This window comes from Pecten maximus, chromosome 7 (genome assembly GCF_902652985.1).
Source record: "Pecten maximus chromosome 7, xPecMax1.1, whole genome shotgun sequence".
NCBI lineage: Eukaryota > Metazoa > Mollusca > Bivalvia > Pectinida > Pectinidae > Pecten > Pecten maximus.
Genome location: NC_047021.1, coordinates 14,109,437 through 14,128,770, shown reverse-complemented (window position 1 = coordinate 14,128,770; position 19,334 = coordinate 14,109,437). Strand labels below are relative to the sequence as shown.

The 19,334-nt window shown below is 36.8% G+C and overlaps 1 protein-coding gene across 1 annotated transcript; it reads right to left on the bottom strand.

Annotated features, from left to right (window-relative positions):
* Positions 1 to 1,423: 1,423 nt before the first annotated feature.
* On the bottom strand, positions 1,424 to 13,274 carry LOC117331685 (cadherin EGF LAG seven-pass G-type receptor 2-like). The gene is made up of 13 exons (XM_033890520.1): positions 12,944 to 13,274; positions 12,747 to 12,843; positions 10,802 to 11,046; positions 10,183 to 10,312; positions 9,837 to 10,082; positions 9,589 to 9,722; positions 8,794 to 8,890; positions 7,452 to 7,595; positions 6,534 to 6,665; positions 4,097 to 4,556; positions 3,283 to 3,322; positions 2,704 to 2,764; positions 1,424 to 2,616 (listed from the first exon to the last, which is right to left on the bottom strand). Exons 1-13 carry the CDS (start codon positions 13,271 to 13,273, stop codon positions 2,573 to 2,575), a joined length of 2,160 nt encoding a protein of 719 aa, XP_033746411.1. The 5' UTR covers position 13,274; the 3' UTR covers positions 1,424 to 2,572.
* Positions 13,275 to 19,334: the final 6,060 nt, after the last annotated feature.

The window sequence follows — 19,334 nt, the reverse complement described above, 5'->3', positions numbered from 1 at the left end:
CACATCAATAGATGTCATTGATGTTAAATATAACATGTAAATATAATTTTATTTCATATTGATGTAAAGTGTTCCAGTTCCTTATATTTATACTTGTCTTTGTATGTACATGGGAAGGAATTGATAACAGCCTACTATTGTTTTACCATCTCATAAAACATATTTGTATATGCAAATGTAATGATATTGTTATACATTATAGATGTATTTGCTTCATAATTAATCAAATTTTATGATATTGTAATATAAAATAGATGTATTTACGTCATAATTTATCAAATGTTATGCTATTGTAATATATGATTGATGTTTTTACCGCATAATTAATCAAATGAAATGCTCTTGTAATATATATTAGATGTACTTCAAAATTAGTCAAATGTAATGGTATTGTAATTTACAGAGTAGTGCTAAGTTATTGTTATTATGATTTACATAAAGCCATAAAGTGAGTACAATGTAAAACGTGTTTCAGACGATATTGTATTTGGAATGTTGACGTAAAGGTATCTATTATATATACACCGTACCTTCATCTCGGATACTATTTTAGGTAATTCCCCCGAGCTGTTATGGTTCTCGTTGACCTTTATTTTAGTTCCCTTTGATGTTTTTACATAATAAACACTTATTAGTTGTCAGTTCACTGAGTTTCACTGCCGGCGGTGTTGTCTGTAACACAATGTGCTGAAAACAAAGGCTTTGATTTCATTAACAATCCACGGGGCAATAGTGTTTGATGAAGCCATGGAAATATCTATCAGACGTGATGAAGCATACTTTTACTAGACTTAACATCCTCGCAACAACCAGGGCCATATGTGGACGGGTCTCGGAGTCACCAAGCCAAGCCAAGCCAAGCCAAGACAACGAGTAGATTGATGAAAACAAATTTGAAGTTCTGCAATGGGAACTGCAGATACACTTTGGTCTTTCTATTGTCCCTTCCATAGCAGACGAGGAGGAAAATCTCTGCTTGGGGTCCACATTTAGTTCCCAAAAAATGAACACTATGCAATTGGAATACTGCAAACTAAATTTCTGTCTGAATGATATATCAATCTGTTATGAAATTATTGTTGTTTCACTACAGTTTGTAGCATTAAAACGTTCTGCTTACTGGTTACATATTCTGAATCATATAATATTACATTGTAAATTCTGCTTCTACGCTTTATTGAAGCTAATATGTTTTGAATTTCTCTATATTTCGATTTAATTGATGTTATACAGCATTAATACTTTCTAGCACAGATACGTTTTCATATATCTCATCGTTGTTTTACCACTAATGTCGAGGTAAGGCAAGTTGCAAATGTATTAAAATTCCTATTAATGTTTCCCATCGGTAGAGTACATAGAAGCTCAAAGCGCTTGGTATTGAGGCCTCAAACCACTCAAAAGACACAACGAGAAATGCCCGCTATGCTCTTGTATTAAACAATAATATTACTTCTAAACATAGATCCTGTGTCATCCGGAACAAAACACTTTGAGGAATACTCTTTTATTGACATGCTTATATACGAGGGATGATTGATATATTGTGAGCCTCGTATTGAAAGAGATACTCAAGGATGTTCTTTTTAAGTCTTACTATTCTCTGATTATAAAGGGCCTTGTACCCAAGGACTGGTCTCATTTCGTTAGCTTATATCGACGAGGTAGCACTCTAAAGTAAACAAGACAAGCGGCTTTTGCAAAATGGACAAAATTGGAGAAAGAGCAGTGATCCAATATTTGCATAAAAAGGTTTAACACCTAAGGATATCCATAATGATATGGTAGAAACACCAGATGCCCCTTCATATGATACAGAGTACAGGTCGGTGGCGGATTTTAAGCGCGACCGACAGAGCCTTAAGGATGACCCCGCGTCCAGAAAGACCTTCAATGTTGCAACCCCAGAAATTGTCAATAAAGTTCATGATATTGTTAAGACTGACAGACGAGTCACAGAAAGTTATATAACCAGTAGAGTTGGCATTTCACAGGAAAGAGAACATTCAATTCTGACCAAGGATCTTGCAATGAGAAAGCTTTCGGCCCGATGGGTACCAAGACTTCTGACAGTTGATCAAAAGCACACTTTTCACTTCAGAGGCAGTAACGGAAAAATATTAAACTTAATCGGCGCGGAAAGCTAACTCAATGTGTCATTCCATCAGGACAATGCTCCTGTTCACAAGTCTGTCATTGCCATGCCTGTCATTCACGATTGTGGCTTAAAATTGACCAAGTTTCCGCCTTATTCACCTGATCTTGCTCCATCAGGCTTTCATCTATTTCCAAAATCGAAAAGCTATTTCAGACACCCCCTTTCTGTCCGATGATGACGTCATACATGCAGTTGATGACTTTAATACAATATGTCCGGCAAAATTCAAATCCTTCAATATGAGGCTCACAACATATCAATCAGCCCTCGTACCATACAAAACGATAAGATCATAAATTATGAAATAAAACATTTTGGCACATATGTTTACGGAGATGCGTTGAAACAGTACTTTGTCCCTTGTAAAGTCATCTCGCCATCTCACGTGATATGGACACAGGACAGACATATCTGCTAGAAGTAAGGCGGTAGTCTGGTGTTCTTTGGTCTGCCCGTAACTGAAAAAGACAGATACTATTAAAGTCATTTGGTTGTGTTAACATAGCACACATGGCTACGCAATGCTAACAACAGTTTGTACTTACATGGGTCCACCTTTGAATCCCTAGTCCATGCCTGGGTCCGAGCCGGCTTTTTATCTGGTACCTGCAAAAACATCAAACTGAGTAACAATTTAATATGAAGGGTTTGTGTGTTTTTATTTAAAATGTTATTGTGTAGGATCCAACCCAGGGCATTTGCCTTATAAGTATAACACTCCATCGATAGACCTTACGAGGAATTCTGCCTATTCTTCTTGAGATAAAACGGGTGCAAATCAGCATCTAAAGCAGCTCACACACATTTACATTACTCGTAAAAATGTTAAGTGGCAGCTTCGGTGGTAGGCTATTTAACAGGCGCCTGTTTCCGGTTAGTATTTATAGAAAAAATATTAGCTCCTAATTCTACTATATAGTCGGTAGTAAATGGTGAAGCCAAAATATAGTAACCTGAGACTAAGCATGTCAATACACCATCACCCAGCGGATATGCATATATCTGTATGCACGTATACAGTACCTAAGCGACTTTAAAACTGAAATAGTCATTTGACCCCAAACACATTCGATGTATATTACTTAACTTATTCAGTTTAGGTAGTAAAACAATTATTCCGTTACCTTGCCAACTTTTGTCAACTTAGCTGATCCAGACGTCAGGCTGTAGGTGGAAACATAAAGACATGAATGAAACATTCAGAACTAGCTGGTCAAATATAATGGTCAAAAGATAAGTACATATTATATACGTATTCTCTGAGCTGATAAAGATTATGGCATTTTCCGAAAATAATGATAATAAGTTTAATATAATTAAACAAGCAGCCATTTTGAATAATTTATTTTATCCTTGAAATAAAGAAAAAGTAAATCTTGTGCGATCTGGCCCTTGTAAATTTTGTCTTGATGAATACGTAATGGCGAGTTATCTACCTTTACACCAAGTTTTACTTAATGATGAGTTTCCTACATCGAGGAGCATTAAACAATTATCTGTCAACCTGCTAACGAGGAATAACTTATGTTGAGGATCGGTAATGACAATATACCTATAAGTTTGAATGAATTTCGACCTTGTTGTGATGAACTAAATCATCTGATGAATTACCAGCCCCGAAGTAAGACAATAATGGTATTCCTTTGTGAGAATTGCGAGTGATCACCAACTAACTTCGGATGTATAATTTTCTTCATTGATGTCTTGTTAATTACTATGGTACAACCCACGTACCTAAGTTCTGGTTAATATGAGGTATCTGCACCAAGGTTTGACGCAGACGATTATTCTATTTTGAGGCTCTGCTGAATTTCACGACTTCCGTCATTAGTGTTTATCGCATCAAGACAACATCACCAGTTATAATAGGTTACACCTACCTATGTTCTTGTTAATATGATTTATCTATTTAAGGTACATTGTAGATGGATGATATACCTTGAGGCATTTCGGAGTTTCACGATTCCGGCAACCAGGGTTGCAAGTCCTATGAAGGCCACAGCTCCAGCCCCGCCTATCACAGCTATACCAGTCACCGTCTCAAAAATAGGTGTACAAGAGGAAGAAGTGGTTGATGATGATGAGGAGGACGATGAAGAAGATGATGAAGATGTCGATGATGACGATGTTTCATCGACGTCTGTCACAGTTATTGTAACTGTGGCAGTGGCGGTTAGGCTGCCGTCATTAGCATGAACCAGGAGCTGGTGCGATGTTGTGGTCTCGTAATCCAAACTTGCCGCTAAGGTGACGGTACCTGCTGTTGAATCAATTGTAAACCCGGTGTATGACGTCACGAATGAGTAGGTGATGGTGTCGGTATCGGCGTCTGTAGCAGTCACTGTGGCAAGACCACTGCCGACAGATGTCGCTTCGGAAAATGTAACGGCATATGTAACTACAAAATACAATGAGATCACACCTTTATCAACACAGTCACAACACTGGATTGTTTAATTGGTTCTACTGAGCAGAAAAATGTTGTGACATCAAATACATGATGATATATACCATACGAGGACGTAACAACACATCCCTAGCCAAGTCTTCCGGCCTGCATATAGAAGACAGCAGCGCACCATAAAGAAGCATCGCCATTACACGATGACAGTGAATTTTACAAAAGAACATTTCAAATCATAAAACTGAAAAGTACATGTAGGTAATAAATTCTTTTCAAGGAATTACGGGACTAGTTGCGGAAATCGTTATATCATTTCATGTTGAGGGGAATCTAAACAATAAATCAGTGATATTTTACAAGCCTATTAATTCCTTTGCAATTTACCAGAAGTAACTTGATTCACGCTTAGTATGTATCATGGCAAACCATGGGACTTGCTGTTGACATTCTATTTGTTGGGCTGTTTGTAAAATTTCAACAAAACATGCGAAAAATACACGTTTTCCTACCAGGTTTGGTTTAACCAAATATGACTTTATAAACACTGATTATATTTTGGCCTTGAACTGCAAATGGCGGTTGTGAACGATATCACACAAATATGGCATATAAAGGGGCATTTCATACATAAAAAATGTTCTTATTAAACACTATAAAAACCTCATGAGTTTGGAGTAAAAGATGCATATTTCTGAAAAAAGGCTCCAAATAACGATTTATCTTAAAACATCCCTCTTACTATGATCAGATGCCTTAAAGGTATGATATCGGAGCATTTGTATTGATTGAAATGCCTCCCTTTATGCCATATTTCAGTAATATCATTCCGCCATTTGCATTTTAAGATCAAAACAAAATAAGTGTTGATATGTACATAAAGTCAAATCAGGTCAGACACTTGTGAGCATAAAAGCGTGGCTTTCTTTCATGTTTTATTATTTGCGTTACGTGGAATTATTCCATGCTACATCTTACTTTATAGAAGAAAATTTTAACATTTACAGCAAATTATTGGCGATTTTAAGAATCTACAAATCCAAACAAACATTTGTACTCCTATATTACAGGAATATTTTTGTTCAAAATTATTCAGTTGAATTCCCTTTTATCGTTATTACTTTATCAAACATGATATGTACATTATATTATCGTTATCGGTAGTGAAAGGAACTCTATTGTGACTGTATAAAGGCAAATCTTCACCAAACTACGAGCGACAGAACGAAGCATTACATATACATGTATTGACCAGTCTTTACACTACTGATGAGTGACAGAGCGGAGTTATAATGACCATTTAATGTTGACAAATATTGGCCGAACTTTGTTCCGTCGACTTCGATTTAACGAAATTCCATTGTATTTGAAATTAATATTATTTCCCTATATAGATGACCCTGAAGTGGTAAAATCGCATTAATTCCCGAATTCCATGAACAGTAAACACCAATCATCCCTGATAGAAAAAGACGCCGAAAATAAAATAATTAACCCTTTTCAGTACACATACAAGGGACGTGCTATAGGTTAAAGAAAGCAGGCACATACATGGTCAAGAGAAAAAATATCAAATCAGTACACATAGCACACTTTAAGCCACGACAAATAGTTCACCCCCTTTGGATTGAGACAGGGGAATCTCAACCCTAAGGGGATATTCTTAAGATTCAGATTCCCCTGTCTCACTTCCATGGGGTAGAATGATTATTTTTATCTTACCCCATTTAATATCTTATATATCTATTATGGACGTTACATCAATGCAGGAAACGTTGACGTAACGTGATTGAATTGCCAGCATCACGTCATGGTATTGTTGACCTGACGAAATGGAATTGTTGAGTACGTGCAAAGAGCACGTGTAGCTTGTCTTAACCTAGGTTTAGATAAGAAAACCCCAAAATCGGTAAAAAGTTGATATCCCTGTCAAGGGTAAGAAAATACTTGATATCATTAAACATGTACACGAACCTGGGTTGAAAACCGGGCCAGCCTCATTTACGTTTCCTACGTTGATCGCCACGCTGACAGTTGCGGAAGTGGCTCCATCCGAGATGGAGATGGTCAGATCGTAATAGCTGGTAGTCTCGTAGTCCAGGGCACCTGTTAATCAGAAAGGGAATATGTAGATTGTGTTGAAACGTAGAAAGTATAAGGAGTGACAAATATGACAAAAACTTCAGGGCTGTGTGAAGTTAGTTCAACATACGACATACGACATACGACATTCAAATATTGAATGTTCAGCCGCTGAACATACGACATACGACATTCAAAACTTCATATCTTGTGTTTTTACCAGCCAACGAGGTAACTTTTGAATGTTCAGCGGCTGAACATTCAAAATTTGAATGTCGTATGTCGTATGTCGAGCCGCTGAACATTCAAAATCAAAATCTGAATGTCGTATGTCGTATGTTCAGCGGCTGAACATTGAAAATCTGAATGTCGTATGTCGTATGTTCAGCCGCTGAACATTCAAAAGTTACCTCGTTGGCTGGTAAAAACACAAGATATGAAGTTTCGAATGTCGTATGTCGTATGTCGTATGTTGAGCTAACTTCACACAGCCAAACTTCAGAGAATTTGTGGATACATAAAATCAAGATCGCATGACCGAATACATCGACATGTATATATAAGATACATACATTTAGATGTATTCGTCCATATTCAACAATATAATGTTGTGTATCCCCTTTTTATTCTTATTTATTCATGTTTTGCTGTTTATATCCTTTTCCCTTGTTATTCAGAATATGGAACATATACGCTTAGTAGAATAATCATCACTGAGGTGTGTAGATACATAAAAAAAACCACGTGGATAAGGATTCAAGAAAGAATGCATTAACGTTAAAGACCATTTTGTAAATTATCAATACTTACTATTAACAACAAGGACGGCAACTGCACCTCTCTTGGATATATCGAATTGGGTAGATACAGGTTGGGAGGTGACCGTGTAAACAAGTGATGTACCGGTGTCTCTATCAGAACAGGCCAGGTCATCAATAACCACGGTATTCATAACTACAGCATACAGAGAAGGCTTGTAATGGTGTAGCTATATCATCTCAGGAACGGAAGATGTAGGCCATGTTTAGCGAATACATTACTAATGATATTATGATATTTTGATATAAGGATATATCGTCTTTCTAGCCGATGAAACTTTCAATTACACTGTATCTCCTTTCTATATCGGCTAGAGGACATACTTGCTCTGTTAAAATGTAGACTATGGGCTACATGTCGTCATTTTTGCCCAAAACGTGACATATTGGCAATAATGTCCGTTTTTAAACACAAAAAGAAGAAAACTCTTTTAATGAGATCTTTGGGATGATTTTAACCAAATGACTTGTAATGACAATCACATATCCTATTTAAAGCTGACATCAAACTTACAAGTACAATATACTGCACACCTGCTATATATAATAAAACCGGTAACCTTCCTTGCTTAAAGCATTGTTTAAAGTCATATCTTTGATACCTATAGGCCTTAGGGCTTTTGGTTGATAAAGTACTTGAGCTATAGCGGGTCAGAATGTCAAATTCCAATTGCATATTGAATTCCCCATTTTCTAGCCTTTTCGAATTGAGTGATCATGTCATAGTTGAATTTCTTTAAAGTGCATACCTGGATATTTTAAAAATAAGTATGTAATGTTACTAGAAAAACTAAGTAAACCATATTCACGCTCTAGAACTGTAAGAGAGAATTAATGCGGACGTTCACGTAGAATTGCTGATATTTGCCTTCGTTTGTTGACAGACACCAAAGTAACCCCTCTGGTCTAATTTGACTTTATTTCCCCCTGTTTTATTCGGGCCTTATGGGTCTTTGTCCCCTACGAACCAAAGTCTCCTTGATAATTTATCATCTTCTGTTTTAATGTTCAATGTTAAAAGATTAACATATCAGTATGGTGTTGTAAAGTGGTTTCGTTCTACCAGATCATCACATTTCAGTGTGGTGGTAATTTGGCTCTTCAGTCACGTCATCATATATGAGCATAGCCTCTACATAGCCTCAAACAAACAACTGTCGCCCTCTCGACCTGGATCTCTATTGTGTACTGTGACTAAAATCTTATTTACTAGGGATACAGTTTGCTGCTGGCGATGTATGTGTTATGTCAGGTTTGGTAATAAGGTATCTTTTTCATATGGACTGATGAATGTGACGACAAGACACTACACATACACTGTAGCTTTCACGTACCTGCGTCCTCTGACACACTAACCACATGTGCTGTTGGAGTACAAGTTGGCGTGTTGTCGTTTACGTCCGTAATGCTCACAGTAACTGTTCCAGTCCCCTATAAATACACATGTGTTGTTTTCTGACTCTCTATGTAAATGTAAATTTGAAGTATTTTCTACTTTTCCCCAGCAAAATTGCTAGAAAATCGTAGCAAACCTGTCAATGCTTTTAAAAATATTGACCAGTTAATAATTTTGACTATTGACCGGCGAGGAACATCCGCACGCGCCCAAACATTCAAATGACTACGATGAAGCGTCTTTCTGATCGTGATTTTTAAACTGTAAATTCGAAGTCAGGAAATTCGAAGAAATTTCCGACTAGGGTTTATTGGATCGTATTCATCGGTTTGGTCCCAAAACCAAGGGGAAGAGTTTTGACTGTTGACTGATAAGGCATGCAGCAACTGTATAATAGGACGATGGGCGGGGTTATTGCAACCGTAATATGGCACGGTCGTTAGTCAACGAAGTTGTTGGATGGCAAATACAAGGTTTTCAAATCTCGCTAAGCAGGCAAGTGCGCAGAAAGGACCAATGAAGAATTGTGAGGAATAAAATGAAAGTTTTCAATGAATCGTGAATCTACCCCAAAAGAATGTTGAGTGACAACGGGACCTCGACAACCATTATCTGGTACGTGACTAGAACAACAATAATTTGGTACCCGACTGCGACAACCATAACATGGTACGTAAGTATGACAATACCTAGTTTGTACGGTTACCCGTATACACAGTTAAATTGTACAGACCGTAAGACTACCGCCGTCGATCGCCTCCACTGTGATGACATACGTCAATGTCGTCTCAAAGTCAACAGCCTGTAATAAGTAGATATCGCCCGACGTCATATCGACCGTAAACAAGTTCGAACCACTGTTTGTCACTAAAACACAAATGATTAGATTGAATGTGTTGTCAAAGCATTCCCAGGGTACTTACATCAGCAACATAGTTTATTAGCGACATACCAACACATTATGGCTATCAAGATATTTACCGGAAGTGATTTCATATCGTTCTATATTGTGTGGCGATGTATCCGAATCAGACGCTGTGTACGACAGTATTGATGAACCAGCGGATGTATTTTCAGGAATGGTGACCGTGGAACTTGAGCCAAAGGCGGGCGTATCTTCATTGACTGGAACCAGGTTTACAACTAGTGTCACGGTAGAAGTGAAAGTTCCATCCGTGACCGTGGTAACCAAAGCGTAACTCTGACTTCCGGTGTCAAAGTCCAAAGCTGTAAAAAACAATGTCGCTAATTACATTTTGGCTTTCATCCTAATTTATGATAAAGAAAAAAATAATGAGCTACATCGATTATCATTTTACATGCTTACTACACGCAGTCGTCAACCCGCCGGTTGAAACGTCCAGGGCGAAACAGGATTCTGAGTTTCCAGAGGTGATGGCGTACTGTAGTGTGTTGTCCTGATCGCCATCAGTACAGGCCAGTGTCGTTACTAACACCTGTGAATTTAAGTACAAAATACACACGAGTGGATAGCAATGATATATTCAGTAATAGAAACAGTGTAATATAAACATGAATAGTGCTGCTTCGTCTTTATACGACCAGTAAATATCCAGAGGATAAGCTATGGAATTAAAATGATGGAATATAAGAGTGTGTCCTCAACACTGAATTTAGTCAATTTCGTTTAATTGTTGATGATATAAATTATTACATTCAAAATACGATTTCATATGTACTTATAACACAAACAATTTGTTGAAACATATATGAATGTTTCGGAAGGATAAGCGTCATCTACTTCATCAACGATACGTGCCATGTAAATATATGTCAAAAGGGGGAGGATGGTGTGACAGTGATATCTAAAGACAAACGTAAGGTCGTAAGATCATTATAACGCACGAGGAAACAGTCTACAAACTACAAGATGTTTAACTGATAATGGAGAGGTTCATGTTTAAATGGTTGTCTAGTTCACTCACTCGAGTTGCTGAAGTCTGTTCATTAACGGAGAAAACATAAGGGGCGGACGAGCAGGTTGGCGAATTATCGTTGACATCCGTCACCGAAACCGTAAGGGTAGATGTCGCTGTTAGGGCACTTGTTCCGCCATCTGTTACTTTTAATTCCAACTGGTACAACGCCGTGGTTTCGAAATCAAGTGTTTCCGTCAAGTAAACAAGTCCTGCGGAAGCGGTGACTCCAAATACCCCGCCAGTGTTACCACCTGAAAACAAAACAGTACAAGTTGCCCTAATTAACATCTCGTAATAAGTTCACTTCATTTTTTATTTAACTTTTAGGCCTTACAACCCATCAGTATAAATACATTGCTGACCCGGCTTATTATTTTTCGTTTCCTGCATAACATAAAAGATGTGAAAACTTTCAACGATAGTAGCAATACATAATTTTAAATGACGCCCAATTGTTTAAAAGAACTTATATGGCAACTTTTAGCTTCTCGGATCTCATTTATTAGCATCTAAGTGACAGTCCCGCTTGCTGGTGTGATTTTTCAGTTGAAGACCATGATAATCATTTCTTCCATTTTCATCTCTATACTATCACAAAACGACACCTCTGTAGTTCTATTTCATTGTCCTCTCTATACTACCACAAGACGACACCTCTGTAGTTCTATTTCATTGTCCTCTCTATACTACCACAAGACGACACCTCTGTAGTTCTATTTCATTGTCCTCTCTATACTACCACAAGACGACACCTCTGTAGTTCTATTTCATTGTCCTCTCTATACTATCACAAGACGACACATCTGTAGTTCTATTTCATTGTCCTCTCTTAACCTCCACAAGACGACACCTCTGTAGTTACCGTATTTTATAATGATACCACAGACTAACAAGTTATAACATTTTGCAGTGCTTTCAAACACAGACTGTCGAAATGAGTATGACGATACCAGAGCAATTTCAGAGATACCAGAGGCTTAACGATGATAGCCGCCGTACTAGGTCTGTTTTGAAAATGTCGAATAATGTATCTTCCTGTGCTCCGAAATGCTTTCGTCATAACAATATAAAGATTTATTAGGGTAAAGCGACAGAAAAAAACACCCAAAATAGAATAGATTGAAATGAGAGAATATAACGTTACATATTGATAGCTAAAGACAGTTAGCACAACAATTATACTTGTTTATTGTTTTATTCACCACTATTCAATAATATATAATATATATAGTACATTTTAGTATTTGTTATGAAGGAATTGCTATCTCTAGTTTGCCGTCGTCTTAAGTAATACCAATATAAAACGGAAGTGTGTTCAGTTAAGAGCTATGACATTAAGCTTATATTCCGCTTCTAAGAGCCATACCTTACCATTCCCTTGAGAAATTGGTCTGATATGACGTCAAGAAAGGACAAATATGTAATAGTATGACATACACCAGGGCCAAGATGTTTAAAAGGTGATTAGCTTAATTACTTGATTAGTGAAAATCTCATTTCTCCTTTACTTCAAATCATGTGTGTGTGTTTGTGTGCGTGTATTCCTCAAAATCAGTAGGTATGAAGAGACTGGTAGGTGTTATAGTTTCAGAAAATATTGTCAAATAAATTTTACCAGAAATTATTTTATCAAGACATTAATATTTTTGTTAAACTCTGATTAGCCTAATCACCTTTTGAACAACCGGGCCCAGGGCCCAGCTGTTCAAAAGGTGATTAGGCTAATCACATTTGAACAATATTTTTCAAATCCTGATATAATGATTTCTGGAAGAACTAGCTTGACAAAACTTCAGTAATTCTTAATTCTCTTCCAAATGGCATAATTTAAAGACGATATACTCACAGGTTTTGCAACAAATGAGAAATTAAATTTCCATTAATGAAGTTATTAAGCTAATCACCTTTTGAACAACTGGCCCCAAGTGTTGCATATTTTAGAAACACCTACCAACAATGCTAAAGATAAGCGTTCCGTCGTCGCCCTCATCTGCATCTGAAGCCGTCATGGTACATACTGTGGTCCCAGCTGTGCTGTCCTCAGACACCTGTAATCAACACGAAAATGTCGATATCAAACATGACCACAGACGAAAAAGATAAAAACAAATTATTTATATAAATTCGTTAAGATAATCTATAGCTTACCGTTGCAGTAGAAGGACCGGAAATTGAAGGAGTATTATCGTTCTTCGACGTCACTGTGACAAACAACGTGGCTGTGGCGGTTTTGGCGGTCGATGGGGTACCCGGTGTGTCTACGCCCGTTATAACCAATGTATACAGATAATTCGGACTCGACATTGAATCATAGTCAATTGGTGTTGATGTCGTTTGCACTTCACTACCGGATATGGAAAATTTGGCGCTTGCGTCATCACCCGACTGAATTCCTAGAGTGCAGGTTGTACTTTCTACATCCGAACAAGTTAGTGTTCGAACACTGGTACCTGAAACAGGAAGTGACAGACTTTGCATATTTGGAGACATAATTGAAATAATCTATATATATAACTTTTATTGGATGAAAATTATCCCTTACCGGAAGCCGTGTTTTCGGCGATATTCGTGGTGTATAATGTCGGTAGGAACACAGGGCTGTTGGAGTTGACGCCTGCCGCGGCGGTCAGAGAAATCAACATGGAAATGTAGGCTGTGGAGGTCCCATCCGACACGCTGAAAGTAGAAACACTGTGATTAGTTTATTGTTTTATTTGACAGTTGGACTATTCTGTGGCTCTATAAAGTTGTTAAAGTGTTATACTGTGCCTAGCGCTAAGGTATATGCACACATATAAAGGGTATTGAATTTTAAAGGTTAATTTTGAGACACTATTCTTAACCATATATTTTTCACGTATTTTTAGAAATAAGAACACAATTGTAAGATATGTGTGAGTTATTATATATTTTTTCAAAACGTACTCGACATTGCAATAATACATAATTGTTTCCATTCTCTAATCACGCACCCTGGAAAGGTATGATACTTTAAGTTATTATTCGATCTCTGAAAATGAAATCATTTCCGGTGTCAAGTTTTTATTGAATGTCTTTCAGGCTTTTTGAATTTTTAACATGCACTCCTATTGTTCGCTTTTAAAAATATATAATGATTATAAAGCTATTATACGTCTATTATTTAATTTCTTGCTTTGCTGAACAATTTAGAAGTGCTTACAAGCCGCAGGTGGCTTTACAATTCTCCCGACTTAATCACGTATGCTATAAACCTATTCTGAGAAAGGTGTATAACATTGTACAATGTCCATGTAATCGAAGATAGGTAAGCTAAGAAAACCCAGAAAGAGAAGTAAGAAGTTCTCATACATTGTACGAGAAAATTGCAGGGTTTGAATTTTGCTGGATAATCCCGTCCAATATCCATACACTTTTGCCACTTTTTTTGAACTCCTTTTCTTGGCTGTTTAGAAAGTCATCCACTGCATGTTAGGGTTAGGGTGCTTGAAACAGCTGTTTTCAGTTTTGGAAATAGATGCAAGTCTGATAGAGCGAGATTAGGTGAATAAGGCGGATTCTCAATCAATTTAAAGCCGTGAATAGCAGCCATGTCAATGACAGACTCTTTCGTCCTAACCCTTACCCTATCCCTAACCCTAACCTATTTTGTCCATTTTGCAAAAGCCGCTAGTCTTGTTTACTTTAGAGTGCTACCTCGTCGATATAAACTAACTAAATGAGACCAGTCCTTGGATACACGGCCTTATATAGTCAGAGAATAGTAGGACTTTAAAAGAACATCCTTGAGTACCTCCTTCAATACGAGGCTGACAGCTTATCAATTAGCCCTTGTATATTAATTTTGGATTGATTATTACATATTGTCTATAAATAACCTAATACTTTTTAAGTGACGTGATCGCGTTGCTTCTAAATAGAAATTCGGTGAAGGGTAGTGAAGTGTCGTCAGGTAGGAGCCTATTAATGACTGGATATCCAATGATATCACTTAGCCTTGGATGCATTAGTTGATTTCGATTATAAATCATTTAAAAGAAAGTGTTCTTTGTCTGAAAAAAGTTCATAAGATATTCCTATCAATGCTTAACCTTGTTAAATGTTTTAAGGCCATCGTATAACTCGAAACCTTATAACTATATCGTGACATAGAACAGGCAATTGTTATGTCAGCCAGTTAGTACTCGGATCTCTTAAAAAGAACCCCGAGCCATAGTTGTACCAAGCTATTTCTGTAGTATCACATTGCTTCGCTAATATTGCAAGGGTATTGGTGATTACACTTCGTAGTTAAGGCCGAGAAATCGAGGATTTTAACATAGATTTAATGATAGCTACATACATCTTTATTTCTTGGATGTAATTTTCACTTACCTCACTTCATTTTCATGTAAAATATTAATTGACCGACCTGACAGTGATGGAATGGACAGATTGGACAGCAATACTGAAAGTTGCAGCAGTGACCACACTGTCCGGTGATTCCACGTTGAAGCCTACACCTGTAAACTTGCCGTAGGTAAGCGGGTCATTGTCAGCATCCGTAGCAGACAGGGTGTATATCGTCGTCCCCACCGCTGTGTCCTCGGCTATAGTAATGGTAGTAGTCCCGAGAGGGTCAGGGTTCACGAACACGGGGAACGCTCCTACAGGGACCAGAGACAATGATAACTACACAACAACGAACTCGGGGACCGCTCCTACAGGGACCAGAGACAATGATAACTATACAACAACGAACTCGGGGACCGCTCCTACAGGGACCAGAGACAATGATAACTATACAACAAAGCAGATCTCTCAAGAAGAGTTATCAATGATTGAGACTCCAGTTTACTCCTTTGGTCATTAAAAGGCTGTTTTTAACTGTTGAGACAAATAGATTTATGATGGCTGTTCATGTATGAGATTGATTTACCTCAGTCAGGGATGATATTGTGTAAGAGAAGAAAGCCGCTGATGGGACTTGCTGAACGCCGAATTGTTTAGATTCAAAATGATATTTTGATAAGCAACGTGTATTTATTGATGTTAAAGCGATTCGTCATATCAATATTTCTTTATCACAAGGTTCTGATTGTGTATCCCTTTTTTACTTTTAAACTGTCTTTCATTAAACCATTGTTTAACCACCATTTTGACCACATTGACGGAAAGCTTATGATACTCTCTCCTACTGCCGTCTGCCATTCCTAAGTCAGTAATATTTTAATTATAACTATTTGTTAAAATTTCAATATAACTGATGTAATTTGGCCTGTAATTGCACTGTAAACCATTGTATTTAAATCATTGTTATTTCAAGTAATTTGCCATCATACAATGCATATTATGTAATTATATGTATAATTGAGTAATAAAGTTGAATTGTATACAGCGGATCTATTGTGGAGCATTATCTGTACATGATGGAAACACAATAGTCACTGCAAAAGGAGAAACCCCCTTATCATAGAAATGGACTTTAAATGAGACGATAAGTAAAATAACGACCTAATATAACAGAAATATCCGTTGACCTATTGTACTCTTTTTGGCGATAATGAACCAACCAGTAAAATGTTAATCACCAATGCACCACATGCGGAGAAATAATATTGGTGAGACATTTTTCTAAGATTAACCGGTTATGGTAGATTAGTGGTAGTCTGATAAACCAGTGTTAACACTATGTTAAACACTGGTATAAAGATGTCCTATACAGTAGATACAGATATAAAACGTGAGGAATCGGCGCGTCTGTTTCAAACATGAATTGTTGTAGCGTAAGTGTTAAATTATGATCCCCAAACCACAGTTTACTAAAAAAACAAACATCCTGACAGATATGACATATCCAGTTATACTACTATATATAAATATCATAACATCCTGACAGATATGACATATCCACTGTTATACTACTATATATAAATATCATAACATCCTGACAGATATGACATATCCACTGTTATTATACCTCACTTTTGTTAGAATTCTTTTCATTGGACGAAAACATATCACCTGACATTTTATAAATCGAATATCCCCCGACAAATGCCGTCGCCGGGGTATAACCCGTCGAATAACCATGTAACCATGGCAGCAGAGTATTATACCCCGGTGTATAACCCCTCCGCCCGATGAAACCCCTTCGTCATCGAACGCGCCTGCATCGGAAGTCGGGCAGTGGAACTCTTTTGCGTTTGTTGTCGTCTGGTTCCAAAAACACAAACAACAACACAGGCTTTTGAAATGGCAGTGTCATCACGATTTGGCCGATCAACAGAAGTAGAAATAACAGCGATATTGGACAGCAAGGATGCTTTAAACACCAAAAAGATCACAAAATATTACAATTTATTAAATTCAATTTATTGTGTTTTTTTTCGGTATAATAAAACTATTATGACCCTCTGTGTCGGGATATATCCAGAATTATGTCCCTAGGACATAATTCTGGATATATCCCTCCACAGAGGGCCATTATTGTATATTATACTACTATATATAAATATCATAACATCCTGACGGATATGACATCAACTGTTATACTACTATATATAAATATCATAACACGACGTGGATAATATGACTTGTCTGGAAACTGAAGTATTCACATATGTGATATCTGATAAGATATACCAGGAATCAGGAAACAAATATTAGTTATTTTCGGCCTTATGTATCATTTTTATATTCTAAAAAAAGTATACCCCAGACAGAAATTAGTGGAATAAAATCATCTGCGTTTTTTTTTTAAATATATGAAATATGTATTTAAATATATGAAAAAGAAATAATACCTACCACTGCACATACGGACAATGAGAAGAAGAGTAGCGGCAAGGAATAAGTCCGATGTCATTTTGTCAGAGTTTTGCCTTCGCTAATACAGTCCACGGCTCCACAAACAAAATTTAAAGAGTTTTTGTTGGCAGAATTTTTCTACGCCACTCAAAAGAATGAAAAACAGAACCTAAGTTTAACCTAGCAATACCAGAAGTCTCACAGAGTTCCGCTTTTACAAAATTCTGTTTTATATATACCAACTCCAAATACATTGTGGTTTGTTTTCATTCAGGTGGAAGACATGCGCATGCTATAGACTTTCTCCCATAATTAGACATAATATCCAAATTACTGCGCTCTTACAGTGTCAGAGAGATCTTTTTCTTGACCTCGTAATTTCCTCATTGAAACAAATTAAAGTAAAATGCGTGGTCGATATATTGGTTTTGATTCACTCTGGACTGGTATTATGACGTGTCGACCTTGGGTGCTGTTGTTAAGTGTTACACTTGATGGATATGTCCTGTGGCGGTGTAACGCGATATTCCGCCATTGTCACTTATCTGTCCTTATCGATGTGTTCGTGTACATTTTAATGTGGTAGGTATGTACATACATGACTATAAAAAATTAATTAAGAAATATGTTATTTATTACGAAATCATTTAAGGGTTTGGACCGTAATAATTGACTTCTTTAACTGAACGAAGGAAAAGCTGATGTAGGTTCCAGAATTTTGTTTAGTTCCTACATCTTGTGACGTAGCCTGGTCTCTGTTTGGTTTACCTACCCAGCGGTTTATCATTATTTATGTATCGATATTGTCAATTTTTATGTAGAATTACGTTGTCCTTGCATTTCGATATTCTCTGTTTGTTATTTTCCATCATTTCGACAATTATTTGCTGATATTAAATCATATAATACATTATTTGGCACTGTAGATCTTAGTTCGAAACACTGGGTCGTTATGTTGTAAACCATGTAATAAAAGTACTATTCTTTCATAATGTTTGTTTTACATTGAAGAATATTACGACAATCCAAAAAATATTGCATTGCATATTTCCACTAATCCACCAACTGTTTATTGTTGGCTTCCGGTATGTTTACATAACTGAGCACTTGTTTATGATTCTTAGAATACATGTAACTGTTATAAATCTACTCTTTTGACAGCACCAGACATTGTACAGTTGGTAATTGGACGGTACCAGACACAGTATACATGAAGTTTCACATGTTGAGAATACCAGAAATTGTAGAGTATGTCACTTTTGATAGTACCAGACATGTTATAATTTGACATTATGATAGAACCAGACATCGTATACTTTGACAATTTTGACAGCACAAAGAATGTAACTTTTGACAATACCGGGAATTGTAAAGATAAACATTTGAACAGTAACGGAAATTGTAAAGTTTGACATTTGACATTATCAGAGATCGTAAAGTTTGGTATGTTGATAGAGGCAGAAATTGTAGAGAATGTCATGATTGGCAGTACCAGATGTCGTATAGTTTGACATTCTGACAATACCGAAAATTATGAATGTCACTTTTGACAGAACCAAACATTGTAAAGATAAATATTTTGATAGTATACCAGACATGTTATAGTTTCACATTATGGCAGTCCAGACATAGTATGCTTTGACATTTTTGACAGTACCGAAAATGATAGAGAATGTCACTTTTGACGGTACCAAACATTGTAATTTTGACAGTACCAAATATCGTAATTTTGACAGTACCAGAAATTGTTAAGATAGACATTTTGACAGTA

What these genes read in the sequence shown, in the direction of transcription:
- LOC117331685 (XM_033890520.1), bottom strand. Translation starts at nt 13,273, where the DNA reads ATGCAAAGTCTGTCACTTCCTGTTTCAGGTACCAGTGTTCGAACACTA. An exon ending in CGGGTTGACGACTGCGTGTA is followed by an intron (nt 10,083 to 10,182) that starts GTAAGCATGTAA and finishes TGTTTTTTACAG; the next exon opens with CTTTGGACTTTGACACCGGA. An exon ending in ACGATATGAAATCACTTCCG is followed by an intron (nt 9,723 to 9,836) that starts GTAAATATCTTG and finishes TTTGTGTTTTAG; the next exon opens with TGACAAACAGTGGTTCGAAC.